This window comes from Poromitra crassiceps (genome assembly GCF_964638095.1).
Source record: "Poromitra crassiceps genome assembly, chromosome: 3".
Taxonomy (NCBI): Eukaryota; Metazoa; Chordata; class Actinopteri; order Beryciformes; family Melamphaidae; genus Poromitra; species Poromitra crassiceps.
Genome location: NC_139625.1, coordinates 29,197,356 through 29,217,750, shown reverse-complemented (window position 1 = coordinate 29,217,750; position 20,395 = coordinate 29,197,356). Strand labels below are relative to the sequence as shown.

The following is a 20,395-nucleotide window of genomic DNA, read 5'->3' as shown; positions in this document are numbered from 1 at the left end:
TGTCCCGAGTCACTGAGTCTAAGCATCTAATCACATGTACCATGTGCTATCTCTGTCCTGAGTCACCTTGGATAAAATGCCTATTAGTTAATGTTCTGCCGCATTTTATCTTCATATCTGGCTGTCAGAGAAGGGGAAACACAAGACAGGATATCTGAAAGTAGAGTTATGTTGCAGGGTGTCAGAGAAGGGGAAACACAAGACAGGATATCTGAAAGTAGAGTTATGTTGCAGGGTGTCAGAGAAGGGGAAACACAAGACAGGATGTCTGAAAGTAGAGTTATGTTGCAGGGTGTTTTTGTTGAAAGAGGAATATCCGAGAAGCGGCTGCTTATGTTATAGGCTACCATCTAATTCAAGTCAAGCTGCAACCAATTAAATTATAAATTGAGTTATGGGGCTTAATTCTTTTGGAAATGCCTAAAGCCTGATTCACTGCACATGAATAGGTCTTCAGAAGTGTGTCTAGATGGAGACAGACATTTTTATGGTCTCAACAGCGATACACATATTTTGAGGTGGACATGCTCTAGTCTAGTCTAACCCTTATCAACATTGTGATATAATGGAGTCTCTGTCCAAGAAGGAATGAACCTCCTGCCCTCCTCCACCTAGACACAGAGCTAATGGGGTGAATAGGTATGGAGTCGTTTCTTTAGTTTTGTTTAGTTTAAGTCTTTGCTGATCGCCTTGGCTGCATAGAGAGAGAGTGACTCAGTGTGAATTAATTCAAGTGAGGATACTATACATTCATACATACTATACATTGTTTCCATCTTGATTATTCACTTCCAGTAGTTTTCAATCAGCACAGCATCTCTGAAGCTGCTATAGGGATTGTTTTAGTGAAGAAACTGATATAAACATGACAGGTGAGATAAAAGCGTTACGTAAGGATTTTCCTCTGGTTATTTTTCATACGTCTGGGTTGTCACATTGAGAAAAAACCTCAGGACACACAAAAGCGAAAACTCAGCTATTGGGTGAGAGTGATCTGAAAATATATTTTGAGTCGAGCAAGAACAAGAGGTGTTTCATTTTCAAACTGAGATAACCAGATTTTGTATTTCCTCCGGGTGCTGTGCCAGTTTTCTGGTATTGTTGATGAGTCCAGTGACTTTGTCCACATCAGTTCTGTTATTTCAAAACTACAACTTTGACACACCTAAAATTCAACACTTAACTAGAGACCATATTGCGAATGCGATGGGATCAGACAGACCAGCCATGACACCCGTGCCCCAAATGTGGGGAGGGGCGTAAAGTGGAGAAGGTCATGGCGTTGCTTGGATCACACCCATTTTCAAACTTGGCCTTCATTTTAATGTCAACTCCACACGTGCAAAGTTTCAGGTCTGCATCTTGTGACAAAATGTCCACAGACAGACGTATAGACACCTGGCAAAGTAGTCAAAACAGCTTCTGTGGTAGTTACCGCTACAATAGGTGTCTGCAGGACCACATATTGCCATGATGACACACACACTCTCTCTCTCTCTCTCTCTCTCTCTCTCTCTCTTTCTCTCTCTCACACACACACACATCACTGCTGATGTTCTGAGTTGAGACACAAAGGAGGTCATGGAAGAGACGAACTAAGGCAGCACACATCTTCACTTACTGCTACGCACTTAGTGCTACGCACTGCTACACACTTACTGCTACACACTTACTGCTACAGTACACATTTCTCTTTTCATTAGGTGCTTTCCTTGACAAATTCTTCTGGATGTGCAGTTTGTAAATGGAAGAAGGAAGAATACAGAGTAGGAGGGCACTTTGTCTCATGCAATCTGGTCCTGCCCTTTACTGACCGGATTTTGGGCCAAAATATTTGATTGGTACTCTAAGCCCTACAAGGTAACCCTTCAGCCGGAGGCAGAACTCGCCATCTTCGGCTGCTCGGAATCCTCTCTGGACTTCCCTACAGCTGTGCAGCAATCTCTGACACGGGACAATTGTTGGCAAGAACCTCATTCTGCAGAAATGGAAGTCCCCCACTCCACCCTCTTTTCAGTTGTGGTTGGCGGACATGATCTCTGTTATACGAATGGAGAGACTCAGGTTCTTGAGGATCAACTCACCTGGGAGATCTCAAACTATTTGGGACCCGTTTCTGGCCTACCTTGACGAGGTTAGGGGTGACGGGGTGATTCGCCCGGCCGGTCTCTCTCCCTTGTGTGGGATCCCACTCATATATACAGTATATGTATATATATATTTACAAGCACAATTTATATACATTTACAAGCTGTATGTAACTGGTGGCACTAGTGTATGTAGGTTTTTTTCTTTATTTTCTTTTCCTGTATCTGAGTTTGTTAGTTTTTTAGTTTTTCTGTCTTCTAAATTTTTTTAATTGCTAAATAAAATGTAAAAAAAAAAGAAGAAGAAAGGTCCAAGGCACTCTTCTGGCAACAAGTTCAAAAGCCTTTATGCAGATGGCTATTTCATGGTGAAATTCTTAAATTTCCGTAAGAAATGAGGAATCCATGACCGTTCCCAGTAAATAGGAATCAGAATTGCATTGTTGTTTCCATTGTTGGTTTTTGTCATGGGTTTTGTGAGAAAATGAGTGAAAAACTTTCAGACCAATTCAGACAGAATGAGGTGCTCTCAGCTAGGTGTGTGTGTGTGTGTGTGTGTGTGTGTGTGTGTGTGTGTGTGTGTGTGTGTGTGTGTGTGTGTGTGTGTGTGTGTGTGTGTGTGTGTGTGTCTGTGTCTGTGTCTCTCTGTGTGTGTGTGTGTGTGTGTGTGTGTGTGTGTGTGTGTGTGTGTGTGTGTGTGTGTCTGTGTGCGTGCTTACACGCACGTGCGTGTGTCTGTCATGGCAAAATGTGGCATCCTGACACCTATTGTAGCGGGAACGCCCACAGAAGCCGTTTTGAGTCTGTCCGTCTGTCTGTCTGTCTGTCTGTCTGTCTGTCTGTCTGTCTGTTATGTCTGTCTGTGGACAGATTTTGCGAATGCGATAGTGTCAAAACCGTGCAAGACGCAGTCACAAAACTTTACAGGTGTGTAGTTGACATCAAAATGATTGTGATCCGAACAAGGGGACCGACTGGCTGCCCCACATTGGGCCCCCCACTTTACGGCCCTGGCCCACATTCGTTTTAAGTCGCGCGTGTCGTGTGATCCCATTACAAGATGGTCTGTCTAGTCTTTTGTTTGTTTTTGGTTGAAACAGAGACAGTCTTGTTTTAGAGAGACACACACAGTAGGTGGTTTAGCTGGTCTGGGGTTTAGAGAGACACGGTAGGTGCCTGTGGTTTAGCTGGTCTGGGGTTTAGAGAGACATAGTAGCTGGTTTAGCTGGTCTGGGGTTTAGCCTTTGTTCACACGCCTAACGTAAGCAGAGCTGAAGCTTGAGGCAGGCTAAAGCTGAGCTGACGCTTAACCGTTCACACAAGAAGCCTTCTCTTTTCCTCTCAGCGCCTCCTCGGCGAGCCTTGAACCCATCCACAACCCGACTTCATGCCTGGCAGCTTCAAGCTTCACACGTCACGCTTGGAAAATACGACTGAATTCTGAACGATCGCATGAGCAAGGCTTGAGCATGCCTTGAGCATGACACGCGTGCAAGGACGCCTAAATGAAACTTATGGGTTCAGCATAGGTTGAGCTTAGGGTGAGCGTTGCTTCGGCGTATGGTGTGAACAGCCACTTACACAATAGGTGCCGGTGGTTTAGCTGGTCTGGGGGTTTCCGGGTGACCATAATAGCAGCCCAGTTATTATGGCTGCAACCGAACCCCAAGCAAAAAAGCAGCATTAGCTTGCGTTTCCAGTCGTAATGAAGGATGTCAGCAACTGCATTAAACCACCCATTAGATGTCAGATCTGTATAAAAAACACATCGTAGCCAATTTAGAAGACTTCAGAGAGGTTTGACCTTTGAGCTGTCTACATGACCTCTGCTTTCTAATCACACTGCCAATGATTTATGGTTAGATTTATGGCTGAGAGTCATGTAGGTATGCACTAGTCGTTTCCTACATCTGCGCTCGCACGCACTTGCAGGTGTGTGTGTGTGTGTGTGTGTGTGTGTGTGTGTGTGTGTGTGTGTGTGTGTGTGTGTGTTTGTGCTTGCATGCGTGTGTGTGTGTGTGTGTGTGTGTGTGTGTGTGTGTGTGTGTGTGTGTGTGTGTGTGTGTGTGTGTGTGTGTGTGTGTGTGTGTGTGTGTGTGTGTGTGTGTGTGTGTGTGTGTGTGGTTCAATGGCTGAAGTTTCTGGAGGTGATGGGAGTGTTCGCTTCTTTTGGATGGTCCTCTGAGGCCGTAATTAGAGAGCAGATGAGAGTGCAGATGTGTTTTAAGTGGCTTGTTCTTAATTACGGTAAATGAAATAAACAGTAAACTGAAATAATCACACCGGATGATGCTTCTACATGCTCCCAATGAAGCATCTCTGCCTGATCCTCTTCAGAGCATCAGTATAAACAAGCTGCTTCCATCTGGTAGACAGATTAAAATACTTTTGAGCTGCATTGTTTTGGGTGTCAAACTCAGACGATAGATTTTGAGAGCCCGATGGCAGGGGGCAAAACAAGGGCTTTTTTTTTATTTTAAATAAGAGGGCTGGCCTGTGTAGATGCTGTAGGCCGGAAGAACTTTGGTTGGTAGGAGACATGTAGGGTGGGTTGGCATACGGTGAGTACTGATTATACAGGGAAGAGATATCTGTGTGCTTGTAGGTCTTGATTCCTCACAGTTCCTAATAACAACTTAAGAAGTATAAGTACCAACACGAGGGTTGCAGGTTCACTCCCCATTGTTACCACCGGCTTGGTCGAGCGTCCCTATACAGACAATTGGCCATGTCTGCGGGTGGTGGGAAGCCAGTTAGGGTATATCTCCTGGTCGCTACAGTCACACCTCCTCTGGTTGGTCGAGGCACCTGGTGAGCGGGGAGGGGGACTGGGGGGAATAGCGTGATCCTCCCACGTGCTACATCCTGCCAGTGGAACTCTTTGCTGTCAGGTGAAAAAGAAGCTGCTGGCGACTGCACGTGTCGGAAGCATGTGAGAATCTACACCCTCCCCAGATCGGCAGAGGGGGTGGAGCAACGACTGGGACCGCTTAGACAGGGGATAATTGGCCATAAATGGGGGGGAAGGGGGTAATAAAAAATTGCAAATGGCATCTGCGATACAATTAGAGACACATGAGAAGCAAACAAAAAGTGTTGAAAATGTACAAGTCTGACCCCTCATGCTTGTGTGTGTGTGTGTGTGTGTGTGTGTGTGTGTGTGTGTGTGTGTGTGTGTGTGTGTGTGTGTGTGTGTGTGTGTGTGTGTGTGTGTGTTTGTGTGTGTGTGTGTGTGTGTGTGTGTGTGTGTGTGTGTAACATCTGGCATCAGCACCAATAAGAATTGACTTGATTATAACAAATGACTTATAGTATGCATTTAAGAGTTAGATTAAATTATATTGAACTTTGTTAATCCCTGAGAGGATTTACATGACATGAAAGACAGAGATAAATGGTTAAAAAGTGGCAGACCTTTAATAACTGACTGAACAAGAGAAAAATCCAGATGGACGATGTTTTCCTAGTGGGTCAGTTCCACCTCACAAGAGGAACTAATTGGCTAATCCGCTTCACAGTGAAGCACATGTGAGTAAGTGCTAAATACTGGAAGTGCGTCAACATTTCTGATCTGCATGAAGAAGGACTCCTGAAAAAGCAACCGAAGAAAAGAAAAGGTGAAGAGAAGGGAAAAGGAAAACAGGCTTACTTTTGTTTTCCAATAATATTACCTTTTAGTAAGATCCGCTTTAAGACTTTAGTTTAACCTCTTAAGTCTCACAAATGTGTAAACAAATAACCAATCAAGTCAATAACAACACATTTTGACTTAACACAACCAAGTTGGAAATAGTCATTTCACATGTAACATCATCCTGAGAAGACACGTCATTGTTTTGGTGCCCTGATGTCCAGACATGATCTGCAGATTCTGCCAAACTGGTCCCCCAAAGATTAGCTGTTTAAAAGACACATTAGACATCTTCGCTTAAATTAGGTTACATGCAGTTTGAAAGCTTTGTAGACATCTACATCTTAGACTACATCTTCTCAGGTATAGAGAGCTCAACAGTCACTGTTCCGTGACATCACGGTTCCGGAAGACTATTTCCCCGTTCATATTCTGCAATGAGATTTTGCTTATTAGCCATAATGTCGTAACCACCTAAGGTAGACTTACCACGGGTCTTACAGTGCTGAAACGATGGTATATGTTCCTGTAGAAGCCACAAATCTGTATGACATCATCCTTGTTCATTCATTTTTTATTCTATTTCATGGAGAAGTACTAGACTACCCACAATTCGACAATGTAATATCGACGTCTTTGATTGGTGGAGCTCGCTGTATGATCTTCTGTGATTGGTGGAGCATGCTGGGTACTACAGCACTATTGAAATATCTCTGGCTAGGCTACTACGAATGTAGGGCACAGCTTGCTGAATAAAGGGCCTCAAACTGCCACTGAGTGACGGAAAGTATATTATCGAAGCTATTATGAGTCACGTTGCTGCTTTCAACGCCGGCACCTGTTTTGAAATCCGTTCGATGGTTCATTCACATTAATACACGGAAATGTGTCTATCTACAATAACGTTAGCCATGGAGCTAATATGTAATGGCTGACCTTGAAGACCACTGGTCCCACCCACTGCTGCTCAGAGTGCTCTCCCATTTGATGATGATGTACACACTCTTGTACCCAGCACCTTTTTTTTTCTTTTCGTTTTTCGATGTTTTTTCAACTCTGAATAATGTTTTAATTATGGTCACAATTCTCTAGCTGGCCGGTGGGCTTGGTTCCAGGCTTAAAACTCTTTCGATAAGGATTTTTCGAAAACTGATTGAGAAAAATGAATTGGGAAATACTCCAATACACCAAAAGCTCTATATGACATTATAATACAATTGGTATGTGGACTTTGTTTCTTTGTCTGTTTCACGTTCTGTGTTCGGCCACAGCTATGCCGTTTTACATACGATTGGGCTGAAACCTTCAGGATGTGTAAAGGGCACCAGTGCGGGGGACCTGATGGAGCCGGATTTTTTAATTAGGCTAATTAGCTAATGATGGATGTCATCAGTGATGATGTCAAAAGTGATATCATAAGGGCGCACACACACAAGGAGGCATTGTGACAAGACTGATCAGTGATGTCATGGGGGGCACACACACACACACACACACACACTGATGATGTCATCAGTGATATCATAATGGGGCACACACACACAAGGAGGCATTGTGGATGCAATAACATTTAGTGAGCAACATAATACGGCCTAATATGATATAAACAAGACTAGACAAGCCTAGTTAAGGCAGACCCGAGCTGCTGCTGCCGCTGCTTAATACTCACACATGCATGTTTCAACAATGGGGAGTCAGTCAGTCAGTCAGTCAGTAAGGCCCTAAGACGTTTCTTGTAACTGTGTTTCATCTGCAGTGGGTGCAGAGTTATGTTTCATGTTGTTGCAGATGGACAAAGCTTAGTTGAAATCCAGAAATAGGACTTACATATAATATATACAATATGCATTGTTGGTGATAGACATTGCCAGAATTTGTCTGCCAAACTGAAATCCAACTGTTCTTCCAGGTGTGTGTGTGTGTGTGTGTGTGTGTGTGTGTGTGTGTGTGTGTGTGTGTGTGTGTGTGTGTGTGTGTGTGTGTGTGTGTGTGTGTGTGTACACTGTATATGTGTTTGTGCATCTGTGTACACACGTCTTTGTACAGTCTGTACAGGAGTGGTTCCACTGTCTGCATCTGGAAAGCATCTCCACTCTCCCAAGCTGAGCTTCTCTGTGTCTCAGTCAGAGCAGCTCCCATCTGGTCTCAGCCAGCCAGCGCAGCCTCACACTGGAGTTGGTTCATATCCAAGGTCCACCATAATGGCACTGCTTAGGTTTCACATCAAATGTGATATGCCGACATTACATGAACATTAAAACTGCACTACATGAGCATTTAAACTGCACTTGATACATTTGGCCTTGCAAAGTTGATACGTGGATTAAATTATTGTTTTGAAAAGCAAGCAGAATGTTTGACCCATGTTTCTGAACCCAGAAACTCAGTTATTTCCTGTTTCAAACATACCCTAATGGAGATAGATGTTTTTTTTTTCTTTTTTCGATTGTTCTCTCATTTTCTCCCCAATTCCACTTGGCCAATTCCCCCTGCTGTCCTGGTCATTGTGCACATGCTTCCTCCGACACATGCAGTCGCCTGCCGCTTCTTTTTCACCTGACAGTGAGGAGTTTCACCGGCAGGATGTAGCGCATGGGGGGATCACGATATTCCCCCCAGTTCCCCTCCACCCGAACAGGTCCCCTGACCGACCGGAGGAGGCGCTAGTGCAGCGACCAGGACTCATAGCCCACTGGCTTCCCACCCGCAGGCACGGTCAATTGCCCTTTTTCACAGCAGTCATTTTGTGTCTAAAAGGCAGGGTAAACACAGGTGCAACCACAACATTCATGAGGGTTTCCAATCCATTTGTGTTCCAGTGCTGAGGCCCGCAACTGTGTTTACCCTGCCTTTTAGATACAAAATGGCTGCTGTGAAACTGGCCCATTGTGTCTGTAGGAACGTCTGACCAAGCCGGAAGTACCGCTGCTGGGAATTGTACCCCGGGTCCCTGTGGTGGTAGGTGAGTGCTTTAAACCCAGACGCCCGGATTTATTTATTTATTTATTTATTTATTTATTTATTTATTTATTTATTTATCTATCTTAATAATGATACAATGAGGTTCTCCAGTTTGCAATGAATCTCTGGGTAGTAAAGTGGATCCTTGCCAGTGTCATTTCTCAAGTGTAATTATCCAGACCATCACGGTGATCTCATTCTTTGAGTAGGTTTTATTGGCTGAATGAAGCTCTTTACTGTACTTGGCCCGTGGGCGGGGCAGATGAATCAGCATAATTATGTTGAAGAGATGCTGTCATTTTGTTTTGCCAAAGTATTGTAAGAATTGTAATCAAAACTTGTAAGTCCTGGAAATTGTTAACAAGCTCCATATGCACCAGTGTGTCATCCAAAGTTTGTACAAGAATGACATGTAGAGTAAAGCTTTGGATCTAATTGTTGAGTTTCTCTTATACTGTACCTGTCAAGGCCCATTCATCTTGACTGTTCGCACATAGTGATGTTTTCTTTCTCTAAACGGTTTAGGCTATTTTGACTTCACTCAACTCTTGATCATTTTCCTTTGAATTCTGAGGTCTTTCCAACGGCTTCCTTTGTTGAATCACGCTGATAAGTGAGCCTGAGCTGTGGGACGAGCTTCACTACTCGTTGAACTGTGAATGCATCGTCGAAGCTACTGCATGTAATTCCACCGTGGAGGATCAGCTCTCAATCCATCTCGTGAACATCATTGAAAGTGTCATTTTCATGTTGGACAAGTGTTGCCTGTCTGGTCCTTCGGCTAATGCATGCCCTGTATGTTGTAGGCAAGCAAGCAGGTCACTGAACCTCTGCGTGGTCTATTTATCTGCCTGGCAGCCTGTCTCTCGTCTCTTTACAATGTGCTTCACTGAAACCAATTTGTGAATGAGTCATTAATTGTGTAAAGAGTGCAGCATCTAACTGTATCCTCCTCACGCACATGCTCTTCTCTATACCTCAATAGCTGTGGCACCGGGGCAGTGTTGTCATTTTACTTTCAGTTTGACGTCATCTCTGCTGATTGTCACGGCGGTGCCATCTGTCTCCCTAACAGTGTCACGAAAATGACACACTCATCCTTTGAATATGTAAGCAGTTTTGTTCAGGTAGAGGACACTTTAAAGGCATTTCATTGAGGTTCTGCCTCTGAAAGCTTAGGTTTTCAACATATGCTGAGGGTCTGGTTTTGTGACAGACACAACAGCATATTGCCAGTACTTTGATCATATTATGCTATGAGACCAATCTGTTTGTGCCTGTGTGTGACCACAATGGATAGCAAAGTTTTGTGGGTGAAAAATGCTTTATTTTATTGCATCTGGCTTTTTGTCTCTCCCTCAGAAGAGAGGTGTGAGATGAAAAAGTGCACATGCAAGCAATTAGAACCAGACTCAAACACTCTGCTGTAACAAGGATCATCACTTTTACAATGGAACTGGGTGAGAAGTTGAACTGAAGTTTCCCCCGAATGTGGCGGACTGCTTTTCTGTGTGTGTGTGTGTGTGTGTGTGTGTGTGTGTGTGTGTGTGTGTGTGTGTGTGTGTGTGTGTGTGTGTGTGTGTGTGTGTGTGTGTGTGTGTGTGTGTGTGTGTGTGTGTGTGTGTGTCTCTGCGTGCGCGCACGTGTGACTGTGTGTATCTGTAATTTGTCTGTGCCATTCTCTCTCTTTCTCTCTCTGTTTCCCATGTCATTGTACCCCCCTCCTAAGCCACCATCTGTCTGTACCTGATGCTGAGAAGTTGTCATTGGATGTTTTAGATCATGGCTCTCTCTATAGTCAATTCCGCTGTCATGTGTCTCCGCGGTGGGAAAAGGGAGAAGAACTGGGAGAGGATGATGGATTGGAGGCCGTGATCAGGAGTTTCTTGACATTGCTTAGCTCCCAGCAGAGGATGACTCAACATAAAGTACAAGGAGATGATTTCTGGGCCTGGGTTTATTAGCCTCTTAGGCTTCTGTGTTACACTTTCGATATGTTCGTTCGTACGTACGTACGTAACGTACGTTCAGGATTCGTTGGAAATGTTTTATCGACATGTTCAGTGTTGTGTTTGGCAAAGCAATTACAGCACTTGCTAAGGAGGCAACCCTGAACTTTGAGTTGCTGTCGGTATGATTTCTTTCTTCACTGTTTACTGAGTGAAAAACGCTCATGTCTCCTAAAATGTGACAGAGTGATTTGTAAAGTTAATTAAACGTCTCAGAGACAAGTTATGTTTGTTTTTATTCAGTAACTCATTATAGAGGATACCATTTACTCTAGACTCACAACTAAAACTGCTGTTTTTCCTGTAAAAAAATATTCTCCAAACCAGATACTGGATAACGCTGATACAGTACTTCATAATAAAACATTCTTGCCACCCCAGGAAGAGTGTATTTGATGGTTTTAAGGGGCTGAAACAGATCAAATAACCGTAAGAATAAAAGAGCATTCAGTACATTTGGCTTTGCAAATAAAAGTGCAAGTGTGTGGGCCTCTAAAAATCACAGTTCTGATCTGAGGCATGTTTACTTCTGAAGCCATTGTGTTTGATTGTAATGCGACTAATGACAAGGCAGTCAGTTCTCAGGGAACAATCATTTCCAGGAAGCTTTGTGAGCAGGGACCCCGATTTCTTTCTGTCAGACAAATTGTGTGTGGAGTGAGCGGGAAACTGAAGGGAGAGAGACGATGGTGACGGGGAAAAATATGAGTGATAGCCCAGTGACAAAGCAGCCCAAGCTTTTCTGCTGTGTCTTTTGCCACAAAAACATCAGATGCGCTCTGTTTCCTGAGCTACGCTGTGTTTCCTGAGCTACGCTCTGTTTCCTGAGCTACGCAGCATCTGCAACTTCCAGAATGAAACCTCGGAACAACAGGACTAGCAGCAGCCGTCAGCCTCGACAGTCTCACTTTACTTAAACCAGCCCTGGTCCTTAGCCACACTGATAGCTGCACGTTACCTGCAATACAACCATAAACCAGTCTCAAATGCAGCCAGCACCCTCAGTTCAGCCCACAATACAACTCTGGCCTGAGCTATAGGACAGTGGTTCTTAACATGGGACCACCAGGGGTCCTTGAGGGTTCCAGGGGGTTAAACTTCACAATTAACTAATGTATAAGAAGTTGACACAATTAGGGAATTTAGAATGGTGGTTGTTACAGTATCTCTCTGCCAGTGCCTACAATAAAGATGGACTTGTAATTCTGACAAAATCATGTCAGATTTGGGTTCAAGAGACATCTCATCAAATGGTGGTCTGTGGCCCTAATGTGGACTAAATTAGTTGTACTTCATATAAAAAAGATTGAGAGTCAGTGGTCTAGGATACAGCAACAGTTTAGCCTCATCTGTCTTCCTACTGACTGTATTCAGAATCAAGTTCTGGCAAAAGCCTGTGGCGCACCACCAGCGCAGCCACCAGGCTGGACCATCATCAGAGTAGCTAGTTGCTCCACTGGATAATGATGCACCAGATCCTTATCCATCTTATTTTTTCCCACAGACTGGAATATCATTATTAGGTTTCTGCTTTTCATCTTTTTCAATCTCTAAGTTGGCCAGAATTGGAACCAGAAAAAAGGGGACGTGTTGGGGATTTTGGGGGGTTTCCCCAATATTTTTTTGGCATCTTATGTTAATAATAGTCTGTTAATCTTTTTTTACCCCCATTTTTCAGCATTCCATTCTCTGGTTTCCATATTCAGACATCTATCCATAGCTGCCTTTGTTCTACTGTATAATTACCAATGAATGGTTTGGCTGTCATTCATCTACATAACCCCCACCTCCTCAATAATATCGCTGTCTGCTTTTAATAAACTTTTCTTTTTTAGTAACTAAATTTGTCCTGCTTGACCAGTGTGCCCGTGCCCCGCGGCCATCAGAGAACAGTCATGTCCCTGTTCAAAGGCCACTGCAGGGGTTAAGTGGCATTGACCCACTGGGACATCATCATCACGTCTTTCATTGTCCACTGGTCATGCTGCTTGGTTTGGTGAATGTGACATCACGTGTAAGGTCCCCTCCTCCCTGTCCATCCTCCCTCAGGCTGTCGATTGGCAGCCATGTTTTCCATGTTCCATAGCTGAAAAAGACAAACTCTGTCACGCCAACATCTTTGTTTGATGCAGTGACCTTGTCGCTCCATAAACTCTGTGGTTAATCTGCTTTAAATCATTTTCAGTTGCTTGCCTCACATACAACAGCTTTTGGGGAGCAGGTTTACTGTAGCAACTCTAGATCTGTGGGAGTGAATGAATGATGATCCCCAAATTATGACATCATCACTTAGGCGTAATAAGGGCAGTTACATGGGTAATAAGTTACATGATAACGATAACAGGCTCTCATGAGCAATGGGGCGCAAATGTACCATGGGAATCAGCTGGCAAATTGCCTCCACATTGCCTCATCTACCGCAAATATGCAGAGCGACTGCTCACACAAACTAAAGTACCTACTGTATTGTCCAGCCTAATGAAATGAAGGAAGTTCATCCACTGTGTAGCATAACACTCATATTGGTGGTATTTTCAGTAGTCTGTTTGTTTGGCCCTTAAAGGAACACTCCGCCCATTTTCAACCAGCTTTGTATCATTAGAACATCAGTAGTATATCAGAAAACTGTAAACTGTTTTGAAGTCTGTCATTTAATTTGACAGTTATTGAGTGTTAAAGTGTGGACCAGTGACATCACTGGTCCACACTAACTCAAATTAATAACTCATTAACTCAAATCAACTCTCAATAACTGACAGTTATTGAGAGTTGATTTGAGTTAATGAGTTATTAGACTGTGGTTATCCCAGCTGCTTGTCTATTATGTCAGACAGAAACAAGTACCGGTAACCGTTTCTGTCTGTCTGTCTGTCTGTCTGTCTGTCTGTCTGTCTGTCTGTCTGTCTGTCTGTCTGTCCGTCCGTCCGTCTGTCCGTCCATCCGTCTGTCTGTCTGTCCCTCCCTCTGATCCTCAGTTAGCAGAGCCAGTCACGCTCTTTTGGATGAATTTCTGGAGGAGGACTTCACAGATGAACTGTTTCCTCAACATTTGGACTCAGAGGATGACAACCAAAGTAAGAAAAGGAAGTGTGTTATAATAAAAGAATAATTGAATGATACTTTTCTACACATCTCAGCCTGGGGTATTTGTGTCCTTTATGCCCAGAGGGTTTCCTGTTGCATTATTTCCATTTCAGTGTTGGCTCAACCAACCATCACATGATGCCTCCTCCTCTGTCTCTCTGTCCATCCTTTCATCTTTCTCTCCCTCCTACCCGCTGCCCCCTCCGCTTCCTCTCCATTTTGCTTTCACCTTCTTCAACACTTCAACATTGTTTTGTTCTTTTGGAATCATAAGTGCCTTTTTTCTCTCTCCAATGTTTTGTTGTCAAGTTGGCTATGATTACTAAAGATTGTATTACTTTTTACTTAAACATATTTAAATCATCACTTTTTATAGGGGATCTTTCTGGGACAAATATGATGAAGACTTACACTGTACAATGATCACTTGATTGTACAGTGCTGTATATTATAAGCAAGTATATTATAAGATTTTATTTATTTATTATAAAACTGACAGGTTTCCCATTTAACCCCACTCTACAAACCGTAAAACTATTTAATTCTTGCTTAGAGGACAAACAATGGCACTCTGTTGTTATTCTACAGACCCTTCTGAAAATATGTGGGATTTAGTCTAATAATTGTAAAAGTGCCACATCTTGGAGTATTTACTCGATCAAACACTGTACAGTCAATCTGGATTGAGTTTGGATGGAGGACTCTCTCATGTTGTTGGTTATTTTTCTTTTTTTAACAACATCTCAGAAACATTTTACAACCTTATGCTTAACTGCCAAATCTCTATTTGCATGTACCTCTTGCAGTTACCTTCTGTGATTTTGAATCACTGTGCCACTGGACTTTATCAAATCATAGCGCTCAAAGTGACTGGAGCGTCGCGTCGCCACGGCAACCTGGAGCGAGCGCCCAGGCCGGCATGACGCCCGTCACCGACCACTCAGTAGGAAACTCTGAAGGTAAGAGAGGCAGCCTTGGTGCTGCAGCTTGCTGCTCATCCACTTATGCTCTTTATGAGAGGAGTTTAGAGTTTTGGAAAACTGCTTGAACCATCTCCTGTCTTCCGTTTGGCACAAACACGCAAAGCTTTTCCAATCCATGCTTCGCCACTGAGAGCTGAAAGTGTGCTAAAGAGTTCCACTCTGAGATTTGTTCCAGCGTTCAAGTATTATTCAAATGATCACCAGTGTACTCAAGTACTGTTACTGTACTGTGTGGATATTTTACTTAAGTAGAAGTAAACGTACTGTTGGAAAAATCTACTTAAGTAAAAAGCTTGTTTCAAAATAATCAGAGTAAAAGTTACTTTTTAGGAAAGAGAACATTGTCATCCATGCATAAATAGTTCAAATTTGACTCTTGATTCTTTTAATTGAAAAAATGATAAATTACAAAATAAGGTCCACAAACTAAAGCCAGATTACTCTTCTCACTGTGATTGGCTCCAACATTGACCAGTTTACTGTACATTGGTGCGGTTTCTATCTCTATGGAGATACCGAAATGGGTCCTCTGGTTTGAATGCGTTTTAAAAACGTACTTAAGTAAGAGTAATATTACCGACTTACTCAGAACAGTACAAGTAGCCTACAAAGAAAAGCGACTCAATTACACTAAGCTGAGTAAATGTAATTACCAGCTGTATTCAGTTAGAGGGCCTGCTACGAGGCCGCTGTCAAATTGACAATTTCTTTCTTTCCTCCCAGGTCACTTCCTGCTCCTGAGCTCTTCCCCTGCCGCAGAGGCTTCTGGGAGCTGTGAGTACAGCTTGAGCAGTCCGTTGCTGCCAGGCAGCGGCGGGCTGTGCCGCCTGCGTCTGGCTCTGTACGCGGCCGCTCCGCTGGCGGGGGACCTCACCCTCCTGGTCAAGCCACTTCTCTCGGGTTCAGTCGTCAACTCTATGGTCCTCAACCACAGGAGGCAAGATAGCGGCAGGTCAGCCAACACATACTCTGCTTTACTCTAAATACCCAACAGAGTAGTCATTTATTTATTGATGTATTTATTATTCATGTTGCGCAACATGCCAGTTTCCTGACGCAACATCAATCTCAAAACCTCCCGTCTGCACTGATTGATTGAAGTGCTTGTTGTCAAGTCGAGGTTTAGTCTGTGAACTTCAGATTCAGTGACTGAATGAAAGGTGACACAGGCCTCAGGACGCAGCAAGGGCACACAATCTTTTCCCTCTGCAGTCGGCTACCAAAGTTATGGCAAGAAAATATATCTTACCTGATAGGCCATGTGGCATGATGTGGAACAGAAGACTAGGATTCTATCTATTGTTCGGGAAAGGTATTCTATTGATCTCATGCCGAAGCACAGCCATTTTTAGAGCAGCTAAAAGCATGCAGACCCTGGAAATGAATTTATATATAATTGGTTAGGACAGAAGAAGGATGGATGGGCATATGCGATAAGGTTGTACATGGCCTTTGTTACTGACTGTGCAGTAATGGACTGGGCAATTCCATTACGAGAGGATTTAGTGAAGCCACAGACAGTAAAAAAACAAAAACCGGCATGGTTCCATCTATTCAGACTCTTATTCATCCCAGGCTAACTTGTAACTTGTGTAAAGGCTCGCTACTGACATCGCTTTGCATTCCTAACGGTTGAGCATTTGCAGTAGTATTGTGTGTGTTGGGACTGCCATGATGCTTCAGTTGGACAGACTGTTTGCAGAAGCAACTACCGCTAAATTGAGCTCAGGCTTTGGCCCCACACCCCTCCACCGGGAAATGGTTGAAAAGTAACAGCCATACCTGCACTGTATTATAATTATAATTCCATATACTGCACTTATACAACTGCTTATTAGGCCCCATAAAAAATCACTTCCCCATTCCCCTAAATGTAGCCTACATTTGAAGTAGTGAGTCCTTTTAGAAATGGACTCAGATAAGTGGCTTTCTAATTGGTGAGGTTAGGCTTAGTGAATGTGCCATTAAGTAGAATGTAGAAGGTAGAAGGTAGAAAATGTAAATGGCTGGGTTTCCCAAAAGCTTCTTAGCCCCAAGAAGCTTCTTTAACCCTTCTTAAGGCCCCCTTAAGAAGCAAACGGGTTTCCCAATTGCTTCTTAGCCTAAGATGATCTTTCGTTACGAAGACATGCGTTTCCCAAAAGCTTCTTAGCGCTAAGAATCTTCTTTGACCCTTCTTAACTCATTGAGTGCCAAGGACATCGATCGACGTCAAAGTAAATAGTGACGTAGAGTGCCAAGGACGTCGATCGACGTCAAATGCGTTTTTTGACGGTGGGACGTGGATCAAAGCCTCAGGCATCTCCTGTACAAATATTGTAGCTATTGAAGGTGTATAACCTATTTTACGGACTCATTAGGTGGCAACAGTGCTCTCCAGATTAGAGAAAGGTCCGGAAAACAGCAGGAAAAAGCCCCGTGATGAAAAAGAAACCGCTCATGCTGCAGCCAGAGCCATATAGATTGCTCTGTCTGGAGTTAACGTTGGCTGCGAACAGCAGTCAATCCGCGCCCACAACTCAGCCCCTCTGTCTCTGCTGTATAGTTTCTCCACACGATTAGCCGCCAGAAAAGCAGCACCCGACGCCGAAGGGCCAAAGCATTCTCAGCAGTCCGGTTTGGCTCTTCCGTGTCGCGCTGGGAGCCGGCGCACAAAAACGGAGGCTCCGAAAATAGACTGGGTGCGTGTTAGGCTGTGTGTTAGTGTGGGGAGGAGTTTGCAGCTGAGGGGGGGGAGAGGGGGGTGGGGCACGCAGGCACCACACAACTACACCACGTCACTACATCAGAAAATATTATCTTCAGAGTCAGTGAATGTGCTTGAAATGCTTAATTTCACAAAAGGCGGAATAACTCAGCTTCTAATTTGAAACGCCTGTATTTGCTCAAAACGACCTATCTTCTCCGGCTCATAACTAAAGAACGGAAAATGGTATCAATAAACTTTTTTTTGCTGATGATACAATAGAGTCAGCTCGTTCTTTGTGCGTGTTCGGTGTTTACATAGTAATATCACACAATATTCTGTGGGCCTCGAGAAATCACTGAAAACGCTCTGAAACTCTGGCACTGGGAGCGTCCGTTCTCCAAAAGTGGCTGGCACTCAATGAGTTAAGGCTCACGTAAGAAGCCAACGAAGCCAACGCGTTTCCCGATTGCTTCTTAGTCTAAAATTATCTTCCGTTAAGAAGGCTGCATTTCCCAAAAGCTTCTTAGCGCTAAGATGATCTTTCGTTAAGAAGCTTTTGTAAGAAGGGTCTGGGGCATTCTTAACACCTTCTTAATGACGAAACACTGGCAGATCCAGCCGCGTCAGGCAAAAGGAGATACTTGTGTCCATTGTTCCTCTTGTGTTTTTCCCTTTTTCTTTTCTTTCATGCACCCTTTAGTGTTTAAAATTGGGGAACACTTGAAAATCTCCCCTGTATGTATGGTTACTTGTGTTTTAAATGTTTTACCGTAGGCTATAATGTGAGATGTGAGAGGTCCTCTGCGGCCCACTAGATGGCACTCTGAGCCCACCAGTGGGCCACGACCCAGTGGTTGAGAAACACTGTTGTATAATAACCTAATCGTGGTCATGTTAAACAAGAACTTCTTCTATTAAACATTATTTATTTCAGACATGGACTGCAGTTCAAATTGCTTTATATACACAGCATACAACAAAATTGCGAGAAACACTACAGAATTTAAGCGACCTTGGGTTCTGTGAAAGGTGCTATATAAATCCACAACATTCTTATTATAAAAGGAATCCATTCTGATTAGAGGAATATAGCCTACGGTAAAACATTTAAAACACAAGTAACCATACATACAGTACAGGGGAGATTTTCAAGTGTTCCCCAATTTTAAACACTAAAGGGTGCATGAAAGAAAGGAAAAAGGGAAAAACACAAGAGGAACAATGGACACAAGTATCTCCTTTTGCCTGACGCGGCTGGATCTGCCAGTGTTTCGTCATTAAGAAGGTGTTAAGAATGCCCCAGACCCTTCTTACAAAACCTTCTTAACGAAAGATCATCTTAGCGCTAAGAAGCTTTTGGGAAATGCAGCCTTCTTAACGGAAGATAATTTTAGGCTAAGAAGCAATCGGGAAACGCGTTGGCTTCGTTGGCTTCTTACGGGAGCCTTAAGAAGGGTCAAAGAAGCTTCTTAGCGCTAAGAAGCTTTTGGGAAACGAATGCCTTCGTAACGAAAGATAATCTTAGGCTAAGAAGCAATTGGGAAACGCGTTTGCTTCTTAAGGGGGCACCGCAAAATGCCTGTGCGCTCCACGCAAAAGCATTGAATGGGCGTTTTTTCTGTTAGTTTTTTTTCTGATGCCCCCAATTTTCTCGGTAGGAAGGGAATATGTTTTTTTGTCGGCAAACAAATCTTCAGGAGAGAGAATAGCGACCGAAGAAGCAAGATGGACAATGTTGTTGTGCCAGCACATATTCTTGCAAGATTACCTCTCTAAAAAGTCCGACTATAGTCAGACCTGGTTATACATATCCAGCATCAATAGAACATTAAATATATCAGATTTATTTTACCTACCCATGATAATTCGGGACCACACGTGAAAAAATACAGTCGGGAGAGAGGAGAGGCGCTTGTGACTCGGCTCCAGGTTCAGCGTGCAATAGGCGTGCGGTGTGATCACAAAAACGTGTAATAGGTTAACGCCCAGCTCAAGGTATTCAAGATTCAAGATTCAAGATTTTTATTGTCACTCCGTAGTACAAGTATCACGTGTGAAATTCTTGTGCTGTAGGCTCCGTTACAACATAGTGCAAAAAATAAAAGATATATAAATAAAAAACAAGAGGCAACATGCAATAAAGCAGTAAGACACGCCACAGACAGTGGCGTATTCACTGCCCATAGTGCAAATGGCATGAACATACTTTAAACATAATTAAACAACATTCTGTTAGGTGCAAATAGCGTATACCTAATTAAACATACTATTGAACATGTATGTAGGCGTAGACGTGGGTTGAGGCAAGGCAAGGCGTAGGTGCCCTGTGTGAACGTAGCGTAAGGCAAGAATTATTCACAGGTGTTCATTCTATTCCATTCTAAACTATTCTATTCTATTCTCCCTTCCTCCTGGTTAGTAGTTTGGGGGTTGGGTTGGGTCGAGTTCGATTTTTTTAGGACCGTTGAAACCTTTAGAGTGGATGTGCGTGTGTCCTGGGTGCAGGCAACGATACTGGTGCGCTCACGGGCAGCGGGACATTTTTTTGTGCTAAGAGCTGGTTTTCAAACGTCTTGACTTAGTGCAAAGAATTGCGCGCATACGGACAATAGCATAAGGCAAGGATTTTGCGAGGAAACGTGTGGTTTGGCATGGGGCACACCCACAGCTGCGTTATCACACAGACCCCGGTGCAAAACTGGATGGTATCGCAAATTGACACTTGCATAAGACACGCGAAAGATAGCATAAGACATGCGTTAGGGCATGCAAACCAAGCAAATAGCGCTTGTACGAAGATAGGGCCCTTTGACTTTGAATTCCTATGATAGCGCCCTTTGAATACACAAGCTCCATTAGTCATTTTAACCAGCCCTCGCTGACTCCCCCTTTGCACTCTTCCCTCTTTGGGGGAATCCCTGCTGCCACCTGACGTGCCGTTTCATTACTCA

General features: G+C 43.6%; 1 protein-coding gene across 1 annotated transcript in view; it reads left to right on the top strand.

The window, feature by feature from the left end:
• ltk (leukocyte receptor tyrosine kinase) overlaps window positions 1-20,395 on the top strand; it is a gene marked incomplete at both ends in the record, with an annotated part of 71,032 nt that overhangs the window by 11,758 nt on the left and 38,879 nt on the right. Inside the window, 3 exons of the mRNA XM_083632984.1 lie at window positions 13,664-13,762; window positions 14,579-14,731; window positions 15,479-15,707. Coding sequence (XP_083489110.1) covers window positions 13,664-13,762; window positions 14,579-14,731; window positions 15,479-15,707 — 481 coding nt within the window. The remainder of the gene's footprint in view (window positions 1-13,663; window positions 13,763-14,578; window positions 14,732-15,478; window positions 15,708-20,395) is intronic.